We start from the raw sequence: 21,494 nt of genomic DNA on the forward strand, positions 1-21,494 counted from the left end.
ACCTTCCCAAACCAGAAACCGTGGATTGATGGCAGCATTCGCGCAAAACTGAAAGCTCGAACCACTGTTTTTAATCAGGGCAAGGTGACCGGAAACATGACCGAATACAAACAGTGTAGCTATTCCCTCCGTAAGGCTAAGCATCAGTATAGAGTAAAGGTCAACCGATTATGATTTTTCAACGCAGATACCGATTAATTGGCTGATTTTAATTTATTTTGTAATTATTTGTAATAATGACAATTACAACAATACTGCATGAACACTTATTTTAACTTAATATAATACATCAATAAAATCAATTTAGCCTCAAGTAAATAATGAAACATGTTAAATTTGGTTTAAATAATGTAAAAACAAAGTGTTGGAGAAGAAAGTAAAAGTGCAATATGTTCCATGTAAAATATGTGCCATGTAAGAAAGCTAACGTTTCAGTTCCTTGCTCAGAACATGAGAAAGCTGGTGGTTCCTTTTAACATGAGTCTTGAATATTCCCAGGTAAGAAGTTTTAGGTTGTAGTTATTATAGGAATTATAGGACTATTTCCCTCTATACCATTTGTATTTCATTAACCTTTGACTATTGGATGTTCTTAAAGGCACTTTAGTATTGCCAGTGTAACAGTATAGCTTCCGTCCCTCTCCTCGCTCCTCCCTGGGCTCGAACCAGCAACACAACAACAGCCACCATCGAAGCAGCGTTACCCATGCAGAGCAAGGGGAACAACCACAGGCTCAGAGAGAGTGACGTGTGAAACCTATTAGCGCGCGCTAACTAGCCAGCCATTTCACTTCGGTTACACCAGCCTCATCTCGGGAGTTGATAGGCTTGAAGTCATAAACAGCGCAATGCTTGACGCACAACGAAGAGCTGCTGGCAAAACGCACGAAAGTGCTGTTTGAATGAATGTTTACGTGCCTGCTTCTGCCTACCACCGCTCAGTCAGATACTTAGATACTTGTATGGTCAGTCAGATTATATGCAACGCAGGACATGCTAGATAATATCTAGTAATATCATCAACCATGTGTAGTTAACTAGTGATTATGATTGATATTTTTTTATAAGATAAGTTTAATGCTAGCTTGCAACTTACCTTGGCTTACTGCATTTCCATAACAGGCAGTCAGTCTCCTTGTGGAGTGCAACGAGAGAGAGGCAGGTCGTTATTGCGTTGCGTTGGACAACTTTAAGGTTGCAAGATTGGATCCCCCGAGCTGACAAGGTGAAAATCTGTCATTCTGCCCCTGTACAAGGCAGTTAACCCACCGTTCCTAGTCCGTCATTGAAAATAAGAATGTGTTCTTAATGTTCTTAACTGACTTGCCTAGTTCAATAAAGGTATAAAAAAAAAAGAATAATTGGCAAATCGTCGCCCAAAAATACAGATTTCCGATTGTTATGAAAACTTGAAATCGGCCCTAATTAATCGGCCATTCTGATTAATCGGTCGACCTCTAGTATATAGACAAAGTAGAGTCGCAATTCAACGGCTCAGACACGAGAGGGATGTGGCAGCGTCTACAGTCAATCACGGACTACAAAACGAAAACCAGCCCCGTCGCGGGCCCCGATGTCTTGCTCCCAGACAAACTAAACAACTTCTTTGCTCGCTTTGAGGACAATACAGTGCCACCGACACGGGCCGCTACCAAAACCTGCAGGCTGTCCTTCACTGCAGCCAATGTGAGTAAAACATTTAAACGTGTTAACCCTCGTAAGGCTGCCGGTCCAGACGGCATCCCTAGCCACGTCCTCAGAGCATGCGCAGGACCAGCTGGCTGGTGTGTTTACGGACATATTCAATCAATCCCTATCCCAGTCTGCTGTTCCCACATGCTTCAAGAGGGCCACCATTGTTCCTGTTCCCAAGAAAGCTAAGGTAACTGAGCTAAACGACTATCGTAGCACTCACTTCCGTCATCATGAAGTGCTTTGAGAGACTAGTCAAAGATCATATCACCTCCACCCTACCTGACACCCTAGACCCACTCCAATAGGTCCACAGATGACGCAATCGCAATCACACTGCCCTAACCCATCTGGACAAGAGGAATACCTATGTAAGAATGCTGTTCATTGACTACAGCTCAGCATTTAATTAACCTGTTGAGGATATGGCAGATTTATGCCCCCTTTGGAGGAATTGGGTACCCCTAGTAAACTGAATTTTTTTTTTGTCAAAAATTGCTAATATATGCATATAATAATTATTATTGGATAGAAAACATTCTAAAGATTCTAAAACCGTTAGAATTATGTCTGTAAGTATAGCAGAACTCACAGGGCAGGCATTCTTCCAAACTAGTTTTGTGGTCATGAAAGTTGGAGCAACTTTGACGTCATCGCCCCCACCCTTCCCAACCACTTATGGATCTGGGGACACTTTCTATCTCTTCCACTAGATGTCCTCATTCTGTAGAGTGTTTAATCGTTCAAATCGCGCGAGAATTGGCCCTATGGGAGTGATTTGAGTAAGTGCCGCGAGAAAAAACCTGTGCGTTAGGGCGCGAATTGGTCACAGCCATTCCTTTGTTGCAGTACTGTGAAAAAGGACCAGACGATTACCGGTTGAATTGACATTTGTTTTGTGTGTTTAAAACATCATAAAGCTTGCTTCTGCACTTAGTTTGACCTGTTTAGTCGACATATAATATGTAATTTTGAAGTTTTGATGCGCAACTTTTCCGGACCAGAGGACATTTTGGGTGCATTTCAGCTGATGTTATTAGCAGTAGCTAATACAAAGACGCAAGACTTGAAACCAAACGATGTATTGGGTAAGTATGAAGCCTTCCAGAACATTCTGAACGAAGACCATCGAAGGTAAGGGAATATTTATGCTGAAATCTGTGTTTCCTGTAGAGGAACTCCTGGCATCAATACACCATCCATACACCATAGTATCCTCCAAACTCGTCATTAAGCTCGAGACCCTGGGTCTCGACCCCGCCCTGTGCAAGTGGGTCCTGGACTTTCTGACGGGACGCCCCCAGGTGGTACCCATGACTGAGTGGCCATACACGCCTCCAACTCAATCATCAAGTTTGCAAACGACACTACAGTAGTAGGCTTGATTACCAACAAAGACGAGACGGCCTACAGGGAGGAGGTGAGGGCCCTCGGAGTGTGGTGTCAAGAAAATAACCTCACACTCAACGTCAACAAAACAAAGGAGATGATCGTGGACTTTACGTTCCTTGGCATACACATCATGGACAAACTGAAATGGTCCACCCACACAGACAGCGTGGGGAAGAAGGCGCAACAGCGCCTCTTCAACCTCAGGAGGCTGAAGAAATTCGGCTTGTCACAAAAAAACACTCACAAACCTTTACAGATGCACAATCGAGAGCATACTGTCGGGCTGTATCACCGCCTGGTATGGCAACTGCACCGCCCATAACCGTAAGGCTCTCCAGAGGGTAGTGAGGTCTGCACAACGCATCACCTGGGGCACACTACCTGCCCTCCAGAACACCTACACCGTCAAAAAGATCATGAAGGACAACAACCACCCAAGCCACTGCCTGTTCACCCCGCTATCATTCAGAAGGCAGGATCAGTACAGGTGCATCAAAGCTGGGACCGAGAGACTGAAAAGCAGCATCTATCTCAAGGCCATCAGACTGTTACAGTTTTTTCCAACTGCTTACACAAGTTTTCAAAACGGTCTCCTTTTCTTCAAAACTCTACACACAATTCCCAAAACTGCACACACAAAATGCAAAATGCCTCACATCTCCTTCAAAATGTAACACTGCATTCAAAATGCCATGAACACATGTCAGAATGAAGCATTTGCATCAAATGGCAAACTGCTCAAACTGCTTTCATAATAGTACATTTTTGGATATACCATGTAAACACTGTTGTTCTAAATCTAAAGCTCTTTGGTATTTCATAGGCCTATATCTACATTTCAATACAATGTTCTACAGTGAAAGTAATCTGCTGAGAGGGGTAGCAAGTACACTGTAAACACCAACACCAAATATTTATTAGGCCAAACATTACTGCTGTATACAGTAGCATACAACAAAACAATAAACATATGTAAACCAAAAGTATATTCTTTAGAATACAGTAAAGAACACAATTGTTTGTGTGGGGTCCCGGGGGAGTAGTCCAGGAATTGGTATGGGGGGGGGGTTACCAGTGCTAAATTATGCTTAATCTCTTCTCCGGCCCGGGTCTGGCCACAATACTTCGTCCACATAACAAGATACGTTTTCTCTTGCCAAACATCGAGGGAAGTATCTCCTAGCATGGCGTATCCAACCTTGGACAGAGGCAACCTCTATGTCCCCACATGCGTCCTCCATTGCCTGGAGAAGCGGCATGCGGGCATAGGGTTGACGATCATACACTTTCCAGCGCCAGGCTAAGAAGAATTCCTCTATGGGATTTAGAAAAGGTGAATATGGGGGTAGGTACAAAACTACAAATTGTGGATGGGTGGCAAACCAGTTTTGGACCAGAACAGCCCGGTGAAAACTAACATTGTCCCATAAAACGACAAATCTAGCAGGCTCCTGATCTGGATCAGGGACAAGCATTGTGTAAATTGCATCCAGAAAAGTGAGCATATGGCCGGTGTTGTACGGACCCAGTGTGACATTGTAATGGAGGACCCCGTTTTGGGTGATGGCAGCACACATAGTTATATTACCCCCACGCTGTCCAGGGACATTGGTAATTGCCCTCTGTCCTATTACATTTCTTCCGCGGCACCTGGTTTTGGTGAGGTTGAAGCCAACCTCATCCACATAAATAAATTAATGGCGATTTACATGGGCATCCAGCTCCAATACTCTCTGTAACAGACAAAAAGATATACAGATGAGTAAATATGGTATGTCTGAAGTACTGTTGCATACATACAGTGCCTTGCGAAAGTATTCGGCCCCCTTGAACTTTGCGACCTTTTGCTACATTTCAGGCTTCAAACATAAAGATATAAAACTGTATTTTTTTGTGAAGAATCAACAACAAGTGGGACACAATCATGAAGTGGAACGACATTTATTGGATATTTCAAACTTTTTTAACAAATCAAAAACTGAAAAATTGGGCATGCAAAATTATTCAGCCCCTTTACTTTCAGTGCAGCAAACTCTCTCCAGAAGTTCAGTGAGGATCTCTGAATGATCCAATGTTGACCTAAATGACTAATGATGATAAATACAATCCACCTGTGTGTAATCAAGTCTCTGTATAAATGCACCTGTACTGTGATAGTCTCAGAGGTCCGTTAAAAGCGCAGAGAGCATCATGAAGAACAAGGAACACACCAGGCAGGTCCGAGATACTGTTGTGAAGAAGTTTAAAGCCGGATTTGGATACAAAAAGATTTCCCAAGCTTTAAACATCCCAAGGAGCACCTTGCAAGCGATAATATTGAAATGGAAGGAGTATCAGACCACTGCAAATCTACCAAGACCTGGCCGTCCCTCTAAACTTTCAGCTCATACAAGGAGAAGACTGATCAGAGATGCAGCCAAGAGGCCCATGATCACTCTTGATGAACTGCAGAGATCTACAGCTGAGGTGGGAGACTCTGTCCATAGGACAACAATCAGTCGTATATTGCACAAATCTGGCCTTTATGGAAGATTGGCAAGAAGAAAGCCATTTCTTAAAGATATCCATAAAAAGTGTTGTTTAAAGTTTGCCACAAGCCACCTGGGAGACACACCAAACATGTGGAAGAAGGTGCTCTGGTCAGATGAAACCAAAATTGAACTTTTTGGCAACAATGCAAGACGTTATGTTTGGCGTAAAAGCAACACAGCTCATCACCTTGAACACACCATCCCCACTGTCAAACATGGTGGTGGCAGCATCATGGTTTGGGCCTGCTTTTCTTCAGCAGGGACAGGGAAGATGGTTAAAATTGATGGGAAGATGGATGGAGCCAAATACAGGACCATTCTGGAAGAAAACCTGATGGAGTCTGCAAAAGACCTGAGACTGGGACGGAGATTTGTCTTCCAACAAGACAATGATCCAAAACATAAAGCAAAATCTACAATGGAATGGTTCAAAAATAAACATATCCGGGTGTTAGAATGGCCAAGTCAAAGTCCAGACCTGAATCCAATCGAGAATCTGTGGAAATAACTGAACTGCTGTTCACAAATGCTCTCCATCCAACCTCACTGAGCTCGAGCTGTTTTGCAAGGAGGAATGGGAAAAAATGTCAGTCTCTCGATGTGCAAAACTGATAGAGACATACCCCAAGCGACTTACAGCTGTAATCGCAGCAAAAGGTGGCGCTACAAAGTATTAACTTAAGGGGGCTGAATAATTTTGCACGCCCAATTTTTCAGTTTTTGATTTGTTAAAAAAGTTTGAAATATCCAATAAATGTCGTTCCACTTCATGATTGTGTCCCACTTGTTGTTGATTCTTCACAAAAAAATACAGTTTTATATCTTTATGTTTGAAGCCTGAAATGTGGCAAAAGGTCGCAAAGTTCAAGGGGGCCGAATATTTTCGCAAGGCACTGTATATATATATATATATATATATATATATATATAGTGCCTATAGAAAATCCCTTGAACTTTTTTCACATTTTGCCAGTGCCTCAGTTTCACCTCTACAAATTCATGTCGCATATTCTTGACTCTGTCAGAGTTTCTCTCAAATGGCACCTTGTAAAGTTGTTTCATCGTCACTCGGTGCCATTGGAGGATGCGTTGTATGGTCGACAGGCTTACAGCATTGATGTTGTTAAATATGGTGTCATTATTCAAGATATGCTCTCTTATCTCCCAAATCCTAATTGCATTGTTGGCCAAAACCATATTTATAATTACAGTTTCTTGTACATCTATAAACAAGCGTCTTCCATGATGTCTTTGCCTTTCCACTCTGTACAGAATTCAAACACAGTATGTGTTCAGCATAGGAACTGTAAACAATGTACAAAAAAATGTAGTACAGCATGATAACCAACCTCATTCATTCAATGCAGTGCAGTAAATGGATGGCTTAGAGTTACAAATGTTTATGCAATACTATGCAGTCATACATATTTTACAGTACATTACTGTAATGCTAAAATAGTCATTAAATAGTTGCATACCTGTTCTCATTTCTGAAGGTTCGAATTATGGACGCCACTGTAAATCGACTCAAGTTGGGCTGCAGCCTCTCTCATGGTCAAACTGTGGTTGATCACATGATCAACAAGTGTTGCCCTAATCTCATCATAGATGGCTCTCCTTCCTTCTCTTCTTTGCCCTCGTCATCTTCTTCCTCTTCCTCCTACTCCTCTTGCTCTCTGTCCATTGTTCAAAACAGGTAATCTGACCTTTGACCTATTTATAGGCCTATACTACAGTAAAGCAGTGAATGGTAAGTGATCAGTTAAGCTATTAGTGTTTGCACATGTGAGGAGTGTGTGTGTGACCTGGTGAATAATTGTAGCATTTTGATTGGTTGGGTTTGGAAAAGGAAAGCAAGTCACTTCCTGTTAGATATTTGTGTTTTAGGTAAAGAATTGGGTGTAGTGTTTTGAAAAAAGTGTTTTATGCAATTGACAACTGAGTCAAAGGCTGAGAAATAGCTTATGGTTTTGGATATTTGGTGTGTAGTTTTGCACTTTGAGTGAGAGTTTTCAAAAATCGTGTGACATGAAAAGATTTTGTGTGTAAGCAGTTGGAAAAAACTGTAAACAGCCATCACTAACATTGAGTGGCTGCTGCCAACATACTGACTCAAATCTCTAGCCACTTTAATTATTACAAATTTGATGTAATAAACATATCACTAGTCACTTTAAACAATGACACTTCATATAATGTTTACGTACCCTATATTACTCATCTCATATGTATATACTGTACTCTATACAATCTACTGCATCTTGCCTATGCTGTTCGGCCACCGCTCATCCATATATTTATATGTACTGTGGCAGACCAGGGGGTTGGATCAAAACGTTTACACAGATCAAATCAAATTTATTTATATAGCCCTTCGTACATCAGCTGATATCTCAAAGTGCTCTACAGAAACCCAGCCTAAAACCCCAAACAGCAAGCAATGCAGGTGTAGAAGCACGGTGGCTAGGAAAAACTCCCTAGAAAGGCCAAAACCTAGGAAGAAACCTAGAGAGGAACCAGGCTATGTGGGGTGGCCAGTCTTCTTCTGTCTGTGCCGGGTGGAGATTATAACAGAACATGGCCAAGATGTTCATAAATGACCAGCATGGTCGAATAATAATAAGGCAGCAGCAGCACGGCCAGGTGGACTGGGGACAGCAAGGAGTCATCATGTCAGGTAGTCCTGGGGCATGGTCCTAGGGCTCAGGTCCTCCGAGAGAGAGAAAGAAAGAAAGAGAGAATTAGAGAGAGCACATGTGGGGTGGCCACAGATCAGACACGGACAGAGTAGGATTAGCTCAGTTTCAAAGGTGTTTATTAAAAATAATAGTTCATGAGACCCTCTCCGGGATACTGTCTTCTGGGCTCCGGGTCTTGCTGTATCCTGTGAACTCACTCCTGTTACCTCTGTAACCATCCCCAACTATACAGGAGTCCTTTCTTCCCCCAGTCTCCTCCTGTGTGCTGCCTTTGTGGCAGCTTTATGGGACTTGTACAGCTGGTGAGCAATCAACCCTTGATTACTCACCAACTCCCAATCAGCCCCAAATAGTCCTGGCCGCAGAGCCCGTCGAGACCTGGCACGTCCAGCAGATGGAGCCATCGCCTCGTGATGTATACGTCGTCTGTCACCAGGCCTCGACGAGTTTCCCCCTGGTGGCTGACCTGCTGTCCGTCACAGTACATATTCTTATTCATTCCTTTACACTTGTGTGTAAAAGGTAGTTGTTGTGAAATTGTTAGATTATTTGTTAGATATTACCGCATGGTCGAAACTAGAAGCACAAGCATTTCGCTACACTCGCATTAACTTGATAAAAATATGTCAAAATTGTACAGCAAAAATAGTTTTATATGATATTATTTGGATAACTTTCAACTCTCTGTTTAAATGTGTTGAACAGAAAAGACAACCATGAACATGGTTCCCTGGGTGCAGCTTGTTTTTATTGAGCCAAATATCCAGCTATACAATACCTCGTAAAAAGGGGAAAAACTGAATATAGCAGTCTTGGCACATTGTTTTTACATAAAAGAAAGCTAAAAATCTACACCCCCAACCACTAGGCACAACACACAGATTTTATCTTTGTTATACAGTAAATGTGTACAGCTCACTAATAAATGATTTGTTTTAAAAAATGATATATGTCCCCACTCTATAATTGACAAGTTAGAGCTTACATGGGATTTTCTTTTGTTCTGGTTATACAACTACAATTATTTATATTTTATGTTATTTACAGGAAGTGTTCAATACTAAAGCAAAGTCAATTGCCTAGTAACTTGTGTGTACACGAACACACAAGAGAAAGAGAGAGAGGGACACAATTGCATGCATGCATGCATGGGCACACACAGCTTGAAACAAGTAGGGAAATTATGATACATTGTATTGATCAAAGACAAGGATAAAATCAGTAAATTCCTAAATGTTTTGCCTCAGATGATTGAAAGACTACAGTAGCTATACTTCTGAAAATCAGAGGACACACTACAAATCCCCATTTGTCATAACAAAGCAGTTACCCTCTAAAATACATAGGTTCAAGTGGAGTGTATGTAACATTTGCTAGTAAAAGTATATATTCACATTTGCTGATATCATTGTCCTACTTACTAATGTTGATACTTAGTCTTCGGTGCATAGATTAGAACATACCGTAAAAGGTTTTATTGCTCAATATTTAATTTGTTAAGGTTACCCTGTGAACACCCCATTGTATTATTATAAACTCAGCAAAAAACTTTTTTTTTCAGTACCCTGTCTTTCAAAGATAATTCATAAAATCTTGTAAAGGGTTTAAAACACTGTTCCCATGCTTGTTCAATGAACCATAAACAATTAATGAACATGCACCTGTGGAACGGTCATTAAGACACTAACAGCTTACAGACAGTAGGCAATTAAGGTCAGTTATGAAAGCTTAGGACACTAAAGAGGCCTTTCTACTGACTCTGAAAAACACCAAAAGAAAGATGCCCAGGGTCCCTGCTCATCTGCGTGAATGTGGTTAGGCATGCTGCAAGGAGGCATGAGGACTGCAGATGAGGCCAGGGCAATAAATGTCCATACTGTGAGATGCCTAAGACAGCGCTACAGGGAGACAGGATGGACAGCTAGTCGTCCTCGCAGTGGCAGACGTCGTGTAACAATGCCTGCACAGGATCTGTACATCCGAACATCAGACCTACGGGACAAATACAGGATGGCAACAACTGTCCGAGTTACACCAGGAACGCACAATCCCTTCATCAGTGCTCAGACTGTCCGCAATAGGCTGAGAGAGGCTGGACTGAGGGTTTGTAGGCCTGTTGTAAGGCAGGTCCTCACCAGACATCACCGGCAACAACGTCGCCTACGGGCACAAACCAACCGTCGCTGGACCAGACAGGACTGGCAAAAAGTTATCTTCACTGAAAAGTCGCGGTTTTGTCTCACCAGGGGCGATGGTCGGATTTGCATTTATTGTCAAAGGAATGAGCGCTACACCGAGGCCTGTACTATGGAGAGGGATTGATTTGGAGGTGGAGGGTCCATCATGGTCTGGGGCGGTGTGTCACAGCATCATCGGACTGAGCTTGTTGCCCATTGCAGGCAATCTCAACGCTGTGCATTACAGGGAAGACATCCTCCTCCCTCATGTGGTACCCTTCCTGCAGGCTCATCCTGACATGACCCTCCAGCATGACAATGTCACCAGCCATACTGCTCGTTCTGTCGGTGATTTTCTGCAATACAGGAATGTCAGTGTTCTGCCATGGCCAGCGAAGAGCACCGATCTCAATCCCATTGAGCACGTCTGGGACCTGTTGGATCTGAGGGTGAGGGCTAGGGCCATTCCCCACAGAAATGTCTTGGAACTTCCAGGTTCCTTAGTGGAAGAGTGGGGTAACATCTCACAGCAAAAACTGGCAAATCTGCTGCAGTCCATGAGGAGGAGATACACTGCAGTACTTAATGCAGCTGGTGGCCACACCAGATACTGACTGGTCCTTTTGACACCCCCTTTGTTCATGGACACATTCCATTTCTGTTAGTCACATGTCTGTGGAACTTGTTCAGTTTGTCTCAGTTGTTGAATCTTATGTTCATACAAATATTTACATATGTTAAGTTTGCTGAATATAAATGCAATTGACAGTGAGAGGACGTTTCTTTTTTTGCTGAGTTTATATTGGGGTGGTGAACACAAATGCATATTCCAAAAGTAACATTGAGGATCAACGACAGCTACAATTCGTTAAACAGATCAAAGGGCAGATACAGAAATATTATAAATATAGTTCAATAATACACTTGATAGGCCTGGTTAGTTGACATTATCTAATTATGCAATATAATTTACAAGTTTCTATTTTATATACTGTAAATCAATTGTGTTGAGAGAAAAACAGATTCAATAATTTTAAAATGTGATCTAGTTCAACAATTTGACAAGACCATGGTAAACTGTTGGGCAAAAAAAGCTGGGTAAACTGTGTTTACTTGCGTTTACCCTCCACTACACCACTGTTGCTAGTATAGTTTGACATTTCATTTCAAACCAAATGTGCAGTATTATTATGCCAATAGACAGTGGTTGAGGAAATGTAAGGTTATTTTCAGGGAATGGTGTGCTAAAACTACTAAGTCCCACTTAGTCACAGTAAGGTTTTGTGCAAAGATCAAAACTATTGTAAAACTTGAAATGAAGTTCATTCATTAAATAAAGGGATTAAGTAGACATTAATGTTGGTATTCCATTACATGCAAGCATTAGGTCCTACCAGAGTCATATATTAAGATACAATATAACACTTCACCTAATAAAGAAAATAATTGAGGGATATATAATTAAACTTCCATGATTAGGATTGGCTTCATAATTAATTAATTTCTCATGGCGTAAATAGAATGCTTTAGCAAAGATTGTTCATATTGCTCCTCAGTAACAGAAGAGCAAAGACACAAATAAGTCAAATATTGACATGCATTTTACAATATCTCGGCTTGGTCAGGGATATGGTGCCTTGTTATAACCTTTTGTCAATTAAATTGGTCTAGGGTCTTTGTTTTTATTGTCAGAGTTTGCTGAAGTAAATTGTGGATGAACAGTTGGAATTGAGAATGTGTCTCACTAACTGCATAGTCTGTGGTGATATTAAGGATTGGATAAGTGGAATGGAAAGCATGGTTTAATTCAGTGTTTCACTTTGTTATCTTAATAGCAACCAAGTCAGCCCCTTTAAGCTGCAGGAAGAGACCAAAAGAGGATAAAGAGCTATTTTCCCTTTCAGGCTGATGAGGATTTAAACCAACAAGATAATGAAGATGTCTCATAAACGCCCTTTTATAACAGCTGGCTCTGGTCTACTTATTCCCCTCTCCCCCGTTTGCACCACCCGATCGGAGATGAAAGAATTTGCCTGTGAGATGTCTCGCTTTCTCTTCCGTATCTGATATGGATATCTGCCAATATTACACAAGGGTCAACAAGGAGAGCCTCTACTTCCTGTGAATACTATAGAGATGTATAGAGATCGCTACTTGGAAATAACCATTTTTTGCATGGACATTGCCATTGAGGTCTTCCACCATTTTAAAGTAGTCAGCTGGGTGGGGAAGGCCAATGGGAGAATCTCAATTGCATACGCCTCGCGTTCTCTCTCCTCTCTTCCTTCTCAAAACCCATTGGATGAAAAAGCCTCCCTCGCCTCTGACCTCTTCCAATGGATTTTGAAAAGGAGACGAGAGGACGCGAGGACAATGCAATTGAGATTCTCTCAATGATCAGAGCATTGTCTTCAAATTGTTTTGCCTAGTTTGTAACGGGCTTTTAAGCTATATCACAGCCATCTAGTTGACATAATAAATGAATGACACCCCAGATTTGTTTCAAGACTACAGCACTGCAGGTGGTGGTAAATCACAATAGCATTACACTTTTTTTTAAACATCAAAAGGAGAAAATGTACTACTTTAAAATGGAGTTGGCCTCAATGGTGCTGCCCATGCTGCCACAGACACCATAATGAAACATACAACATTGCGATCTCTACACATCTCTATTGTGAATTTGCAGTCTCTCATCGCGCCCTCCTGGAACCCCATGCATACTGCAGTCATCAGTTTACCACAGGTGGGACACTGAAGGCCTATAGGAGTGGCACTCGTCCCTAAACTAGAAATGCCCAGGCGTATGTTGCCCACCCAGTCTATCAGTAGTATTGAAGGAGGTTGGGGGTGTTGTCGGAGATCTTAAAGTTGAGAGTCGGCTCCCCCAAGGCTGTTCATCTCATCAGGAGCATACTTTTCCCCTGACTGTCCGGCCTCATGACGGAAGCCGGCTGAGATCTCGTCAAACGACCGTCCCTTGGTTTCGGGCACCTTGAAATAAGTGAAGATGAAGAAGCCCAGCAGTAGCACAGTGAAGATGATGAAGACGTAGGGGCCACACAGTTGCTACAGAAAAGACAGAAAGTAACATTATTTTCACATTTTTCCATTCATAAATTGGACTTCAACTTCAATTTGAAATTGAAAATGGAAGTCATCAGGGCTATTATAAACTACAGTTATATAATATATACTGTACTATCAATGTACATTGAGTAAACCAAACATTAGGAATCCCTTCCTAATATTGAGTTGCACCCCCCACCCCCTTTAGCCCTCAGAACAGCCTCAATTCGACGGGACATGGACTCTAAAAAGTGTCGAAAGCCTTCCACAGCGATGCTGGCTCATGTTGACTCCAATGTTTCCCACAGTTGTGTCAAGTTGACTGAATGTCTTTTAGGTGGTGGACCATTCTTGATACACACAGGAAACTGTTGATCGTGAAAAATCCAGAAGCGTTGCAGTTCTTGACACAGACAGATGTGATTGGCACCTACTACCTCCTACCATACCCCGTTCAAAGGCACTTACATTTGTCTTGCCCATTCACCCTCTGAATGGCACACATACGCAATCAATGTCACAATTGTCTCAAGGCTTAAAAATCCATATTTAACCTGTCTCCCCTTCATCTACACTAATTGAAGGGGATTTAACAAGTAACATCAATAAAGGATCATAGCTTTTACCTGGATTCGCCTGGTCAGTCTATGTAATGGAAAAGCAGGTGTTCTTAATCTTTCGTATACTCTGTGTATATTTAAGTAAAAAGGCCAGAGGGGGTGTGGTATATTTAAGCAATAAGGCACAAGGGGGTGTGGTATATGGCTAATATACCACGGCTAAGAGCTGTTCTTAGGCACGACGCTATGTCATACCACAAACCAAGGTGCATTATTGCTATTTTAAACTGGTTACCAACATAAATAGAATAGGAAACAACTATTTTTGTCTCATAACTGTGGTATATTGTTGGATATACACACGGCTGATATGCTGTTTCAACCAATCAGCACCCAGGACACAAACTACGCGGTTTGTAATAATTGATATACCGGTACATATGTAATAGAGCCATCAAGGCAATAACTCCTTACCTCAACGTATTGGAAGGTCATGCCCACTATGAAGTTAGCCGACCAGTTGGAGAATCCAGCAACGGCAAAGGCAGAGGGCCGAGGACCTTGGCTGAAGAGCTCAGCCACGATGAACCAGGGGATGGGGCCCGGGCCGATCTCAAAGAAGGCCACAAAGCTAAAGATGGCTACGATGCTGACGTAGGACATCCATGGCAGCTGGTCCTGAGGAAAAACACAGGGGAACATCAGTGGAGGAGGCTGGCTGAGGTAGTCGTCTACATAAAACACGATTTACGCAAATCCAGTGATTTTTTAAAATGTTTATTGTGCCATTATACATACCAGTAGTGCCATAGCGATTGTCATCAGGACAGCTGAGAATGCCATCCCCAGCAACCCAGTGAGGTGAAGGGATCTTCGCCCAGCACGCTCCACGACGAATAGCTAAATAAAGAGAGAGAGGAAGAAGAGAAGAATGGTGGTGTTTGTGGGGGTTGGGAAGTGGATTCATTTATGTCATAATATATCATAATGGAAACAATAATCATATTTGATCAATTCCATTCCCACCCAAAAATCGTAATACTCATTGTTGAGATGATCACTGGGACTGGGCTCCTGTTTATGGATGTTGTACAGTGTTTCAGACTTACAGACACAACAGTGAAGGCTGTATTGACCACTCCGGCACCAATCGTAGCATAGACTGGCTGAGAGACTCCCGCCTTCTCAAAGATCCTGGTGGAGTAGTAGAAAACCTGCACAAAAATGTAATAATTGATTGAACCATATAGTTTGAAGTGTGTGTGTGTGTGCCCGAGTGTCCCACACTCACAGCGTTGATGCCAGACAACTGCTGGGAGAGCTGGAGCATGACGGCGATGAAGATGGGCTGGCGATAGAGCGGCGAGCGGAACAGCTCCAGGATGGTCACCTTCTTCTCCTTCATCATCTGCCTGGCCTCCTCCTTCATCTCCTGCATGTCGGCGCCCACCTCCTCAGTGCCTCGCAGCTTCTCCAGCACTGCAGGGAAATAGACAACTCAGCTCCATTCCCTCCTGGAGAGCTACTCGAGGTGAAGCCCTTTGTTAGTCTTAATCTAACACACCAGATTCTATTAATAAGCTTCTGGTCAGGACCTTGATAAGTTCAATGGTGTGTTAGAGCAGGGCTGCAACAAAAGCCAGCGCACCCAAGAGCTCTCCTGCTTTTCGTGGGAATAGGGGTGTAGGACAGGGGTACTCAACTGTTACCCTACGAGGTCTGGAGCCTGCTGGTTTTCTGTTTTACCTGATAATTAATTACACACACCTGGTGTCCCAGGTCTAAATCAGTCCCTGAATAAAAGGGGAACAATGAAAAAATGCAGTGGAACTGGCTTTGAGGTCCAGAGTTGAGTTTGAGGGGTGTAGGAGTAGCTGGTCAGAGGCTTACCTTCTCTGGCCTTGAGCTCCTCGTTGCGGTTGATTAGGAGGAAGCGGGGGCTCTCGGGGCAGAAGGGTAACAGGATACACTGCAGCATGGCTGGGATGAATGTGAAGCCCAGTAGGAAGGGCCACAGAGTGGAGTTCCCCATGATCGACTCGATCCCAAACACCTGTAAGAAACAATATTTAACTACACTAATTATGCTGTCAATGAAAGATAAACTACCATGGAAATACACTGTGGTAAGGTTGTGAGGTTACTTGAGTACCGTATGTTGGTGGACATTTGTCCAGATGATTGTGCTGTATCACTAGCTTTAAAAAAAAAGTCACCCGACGGACAGTGCCTACCTGTGCCATGAGGATGCCAAGGACGATGCCCAGCTGGTGCAGAGTGCCCAGCGCCCCGCGGAGCGAGGTGGGAGCAATCTCTCCCACGTACATGGGCACGAAGCCAGTGGACAGGCCGGAGTAGAGCCCCACAATGAAGCGCCCGATAATCAGCATCTCCCACGACGCCGCCAGCTTGGAGAAGCCCATGAACCCGGCGGAGATGAACGCCAGCACGTTGGCAATAAGCATCGAGTTTCTCCTGCAAATCATTCACAGAGGTCGTCTTCACTTCCTAAAGGCACAACAACACTATACTGTTGTTGAGGTGCACAGGACAGCACAACAACACTATACTGTTGTTGAGGTGCACAGGACAGCACAACAACACTATACTGTTGTTGAGGTGCACAGGACAGCACAACAAACCGAAATGACCCATGATTAACACCAGCGGCGACGCGTCATTCATGGCAGGTGGGAACCCCACCTGTTTAGCTAATATATATATATATATATATATATATATATATATATATATATATATATTTTTTTTTGTTGCCTGTTTTTGTTTTTTGTTGCCTGTTTATATATATTTTTTGTTGCCTGTTTAGCATATTATTTTGCCATTAATACGTGTCACATATCAGTTTGCAAACAATGTAAAACAAATTATAATAATTGAGTTAATAAAGACGCATACAAACATTTTTTGCAGGTGATTCAGCCTAGCTCAGTGCTTTTTGTGGTGGTGAGACAGTTCTCTAGTTGCGCCGTGATTGGCTCAATGTTCTGTCACTCATGAGGACACAACGTCACCGCAAAATCTATGGGTAGAGCTAGAAAATACAAGCCTCCTGGGTGCTGCCATAGACTTAGATTAGAAGTGCCAATCCAAGAAGGCTCAAGATCATTGGCCACAGTTAAAATGATATCAAATCACGTTATATCTACAGTAGCCTTGATTGGACTGATCATGTCAACATCATACTTTAAAAATCTTGGCTAGCATTCATCATCATGAATCAAGTCGACAATCTACTGGCAAATCTTTTTCAATCCTTGTCATATGAAGAGAAATTATAGATAAAGCGTATAGGTGCTCATCGGCCATTGGACAATAAACATTACACAAGTTGGAAATCGCAAATTCAAGAATAAGTGCTAAGGCGCCACTGCAGCCCGGGGTTCGATCCCAGGCTGTGTCACAGCCGGCAGTGACCATTGCTCCAGTGTCATCCGGGTTAGGGGAGGGTTTTGCAGGCCGGGATGTCTGTCTCATCGCGCTCTAGCGACTCCTTGTGGCGTGCCGAGCTACTGCAAGCTGACCTCGGTTGTCAAGTCGATTGTTTCCTCCGACACATTGGTGTGGCTGGCTTCCAGGTTAAGCAAGCAGTGTGTCAAGAAGCAGTGCGGCTTGGCTCTTGACCTTCGCCAAGTCGGTAGGGGAGTTGCAGCGATGAGAGAAGATTGTAACTACCAATTGGATATCACGAATAAAGGAGTAACGCCATGGGCCAGAAAAGTTTGAAAACGTTTGCCATGCTGTCAATCCAGCATCAGTTCTGTCGCATTCAAATCAACTGGAAACTCAGAAACGGGACATCTCAGACTTCAGTTCAATACAACTGGGAACCAGCTCCGACTGGGAAAAGACCTAAAATAACGGTTAACCAACTCGGCATTTTGGACCGCTTTTCTAGAGCCCACAAAAAGGACTGCCGCGCCACCTTCCTGTTCAACTGAGCACAGCACAACAAAGTGAGTCCAAAAATGTATTGTATGCTGCTGCATGAATGATGTAATATGCCAGGGACATATGTATACTGTAGCCAAGAAAGTAATACTAAACATATGTTGTGTAGTAAGCTGTTAGCCCATGTGCCTCACCCTAATAATTTTATCCATTTCCTCCCTCATAACAGCCTACTGTTCTGACTTGATGGTGCACATGTAGCCTATAGCCTGTTTTAGAGAAATGTCATCATCGAATATTAAATGCCTCATTTATCCTACGGTTCTGACTTGTACAGGGACAACACTGTTAGAATGGCCCATGTTCTGGATTCTGTCGCTGTACATTTCAAAATGCTGAACAAATAGTTAGTTATATTGACTACGTCCGTCCTAGCTCCCTCATTAATGTCTTAATCGAAATGATGGATTGCCTCTTATCCGCTCGTCATCGCCTTCTGCCAGTTTATACGTCTCAATTGTCAGTAGAAACCACATTTCTTTAAGCACGGCAGACATGTCAGCTATGTTTTTTTAAAAGGCAGTAAATGAGGCTGAATGAACTGTTTCTCTGCCAGACAAGGCTCCGCCGATAGCCAGGTGTAGCAGTGGTAAGGTGTTGGGACAGCTTTATGGCCCTAAAAGTTTGTGGGCACCGTTTGTCATTGTTATTGTGCAATTGTCACGACGTCCACCGAAGTCGGCTCCTCTCCTTGTTCGGCGATCGACGTCACCGGCATTCTAGCCATCGCCGTTCCATTGGTTTTGTCTCGTTCCATTACACACCTGGTGTTCATTCCATAATTACTGCATGTATTTAGTCCTCATGTCTTTGTGTAATTGTTTGTTTGTGATGTGGATTATTGTCGGGCGCTTTACTTTTGCCATGTTCCGTGTTTTTGGCACGTTATTGTTTTTATGTGCTGTATTTTGTGGAACGGAATTAAAGTGCACCTGTTCACTACACTCTGTTCTCCTACACCTGACTTCGCCTCCCGTACACACCCTTGACAGTAATTCATGTATTGTTTAGTGTTGTGTAGTGGGCTTTGTTGGCATGCATCACATTTTTTGTTGTTGTTGAGTTTGCCCCACCAAGATTGACATGCTAAAAATCGCCTTTTAATATGAATACCAGCCTAAAATACATTAACACTGCAGTTTTTCTTATACATCAGAGAGGAAGAAACGCGCCAATACTAGGCTGAGAGAAATTGAAAAGAGAGGTAGGGGAACAGGAGAACGTTTTTAGGACGAATTCCTCGTATACAGTCCTTGAGAAGATCAAAGTTAAAATATGAATACAATACCATCCTTTCGAAACGTGTGGGCTCTTTACTTGCTAGAACGCAACAAAGTTATTTTGAACTGGGTGACAAACCACAAATGATTAGCAAGACAGCTAAGGCATGTACAAGCATCTAGAGCTATTCACAAAATAAAAGACAAGGGTAAAATAGTAACAGATCCGCAGGATATTAATAAATGCTTTGCACAGTTTTACTCAGAGCTATACCAATCAAACTGCGATGCTACTGATCCACAAAGTATGGAACGCTTTCTCGCTGAATGTGAACTTCCTAAACTAGACAGGGGGGCAGCTGCTGCACTCGATGCAGGGATAACTTTATAGAGGAAATTAACACAGCGATAGCACAATTTCCAAACAGCAAGGCCCCTGGGCCCGATGGATATGTAATAGAATTCTATAAGAAGTACTGCGCCAGTCTATCTCCACTTATGTTGCGAATGTTTAAACACTCCAAAGAAAATGCTGAACTCCCGCAAACACTGTATGAGGCTACAAGAGCACTGATCTTGAAGAAATATAGAGATTCCATGGAGATGTGTCTTATCGCCCCGTGTCGTTACTCCCCATAGAAAACAAGGTGTTGACAAAGATATTGGCAAACCGATTGAAAACATATATTTCCGACATCATACACCCTGACCAGACAGGTTTTTATCCCGGGCCGACATATATACTACAATTTGAGACGCCTTTTCAACTTAATGTATCACGATCATAAGGTTGAGGCAGTGGTAATAGCTCTTGATGCAGAGAAGGTTGAGGCAGTGGTAATAGCTCTTGATGCAGAGAAGGCGTTTGATCGGATTGAGTGGAAGTATATGATGTCGGTTCTGGAGCACTTCGGGTTTGGAAAGGAATTTATTAATTGGATAAGAATTATTTATGCACACCCAATGGCGTCCGTGGTAACCAATCAAGAAATGTCGCAGTCATTCCGCTTGTTCAAGGGGTGCCGACAGGGGTGCCCTATTTCGCCTGCTCTCTTCGCTATAGCCATGGAACCCCTTGCTACTCGCATTCGGGCATGTGCCGATATAGCTTCTGTTAAAATAAAGGACACACAGCACAAAATTACCCTATATGCAGACGATGTTCTTTTGTTTTTGTCCAAGCCTAAAACTTCTATTCCACCCTTACTTAACTTGATAAACACATTTGGCCCCTTCTCTGGCTACAAGATAAACTGGCAAAAAAGTGAGTTGATGCCGATATCACGGCCTGTGGATATGCAATTTCTGCAATCTACCCCGTTTAGAACAGTGATGGACAAGTTCACAAGCCTTGGCATTGTAGTGACAAGAGATCTTGATCAGCTATTGAAATCGAATTGGGACATGAAAATATATCAGCTTAAACAAAATATAGATTTTTGGAAAACTCTGCCTATCTCCTTGGTTGGTCGTATAAACACTATTAAAATGGTTGTCCTACCCAGGTTTCTTTACCTCTTCCAATGTCTACCCAATTTCATACCACAAAGCTATTTTAAGAAGCTGGATTCAATAGTAACTCCGTTTTTATGGGATAACAAGGCAGCCAGAATTTCAAAGAAGCATTTATGCAAGAACAAAATAGAGGGGGGCTTTGGCCTTCCTCACTTTATACTGTATTATTGGGCTGCTAATCTGAACAGTGTGTCTTTCTGGAGGGAAAGTTCACCTGCGATGAGACAGAAGGATATGCCTGCATGGCTTTTGATTGAGCAGGCCTCCTGTCAACGTTCCTCACTCCCTGCACTTGTTAATAGCCCATCATATGTGAAAAAAATCCACTTATGACTCCAACCCAGTCATTTGTCATACGCTTAGGATCTGGAAACAGATTAGGTATTTTCTTAACATACCCACTATATACATTGACAGCCCGATTTGCCTGAATCATGCTTTCCACCCCGCATTGGATGATGTGGTGTTTTCACAGTGGAGGGAGAAGGGGCTCACAACAATTGTTAATCTATACATAGATGGTCAGTTAGCTTCATTTCAACAATTACAGGGAAAGTTCAACATGCCAACAACACATCTTTTCAGATACCTCCAAATCAGGAATTTCATAAGGACACATATCCCACAGTATGGCATGAAGCCAAATAGTCCTACATTAGATAGCTTAATC

The 21,494-nt window shown here is 42.7% G+C and overlaps 1 protein-coding gene across 2 annotated transcripts in view; it reads right to left on the minus strand.

Annotated features, from left to right (window-relative positions):
• Nucleotides 1-9,040: 9,040 nt before the first annotated feature.
• Nucleotides 9,041-21,494, minus strand: part of LOC110492286 (solute carrier family 2, facilitated glucose transporter member 1-like) — a 49,560-nt gene continuing 37,106 nt past the window's right edge. For both annotated transcript variants that reach the window (XM_021566483.3, XM_021566480.3), the window contains exons 4-10: nt 16,355-16,595; nt 16,011-16,173; nt 15,412-15,599; nt 15,230-15,334; nt 14,919-15,020; nt 14,595-14,798; nt 9,041-13,560 (exon numbers count right to left, since the gene is read on the minus strand). In XM_021566483.3, coding sequence (XP_021422158.1) covers nt 13,357-13,560; nt 14,595-14,798; nt 14,919-15,020; nt 15,230-15,334; nt 15,412-15,599; nt 16,011-16,173; nt 16,355-16,595 — 1,207 coding nt within the window. In that variant the 3' untranslated portion in view covers nt 9,041-13,356. The remainder of the gene's footprint in view (nt 13,561-14,594; nt 14,799-14,918; nt 15,021-15,229; nt 15,335-15,411; nt 15,600-16,010; nt 16,174-16,354; nt 16,596-21,494) is intronic.

Source organism: Oncorhynchus mykiss, chromosome 16 (assembly GCF_057628025.1).
Source record: "Oncorhynchus mykiss isolate SJ-2025 chromosome 16, ASM5762802v1, whole genome shotgun sequence".
Classification (NCBI taxonomy): Eukaryota; Metazoa; Chordata; class Actinopteri; order Salmoniformes; family Salmonidae; genus Oncorhynchus; species Oncorhynchus mykiss.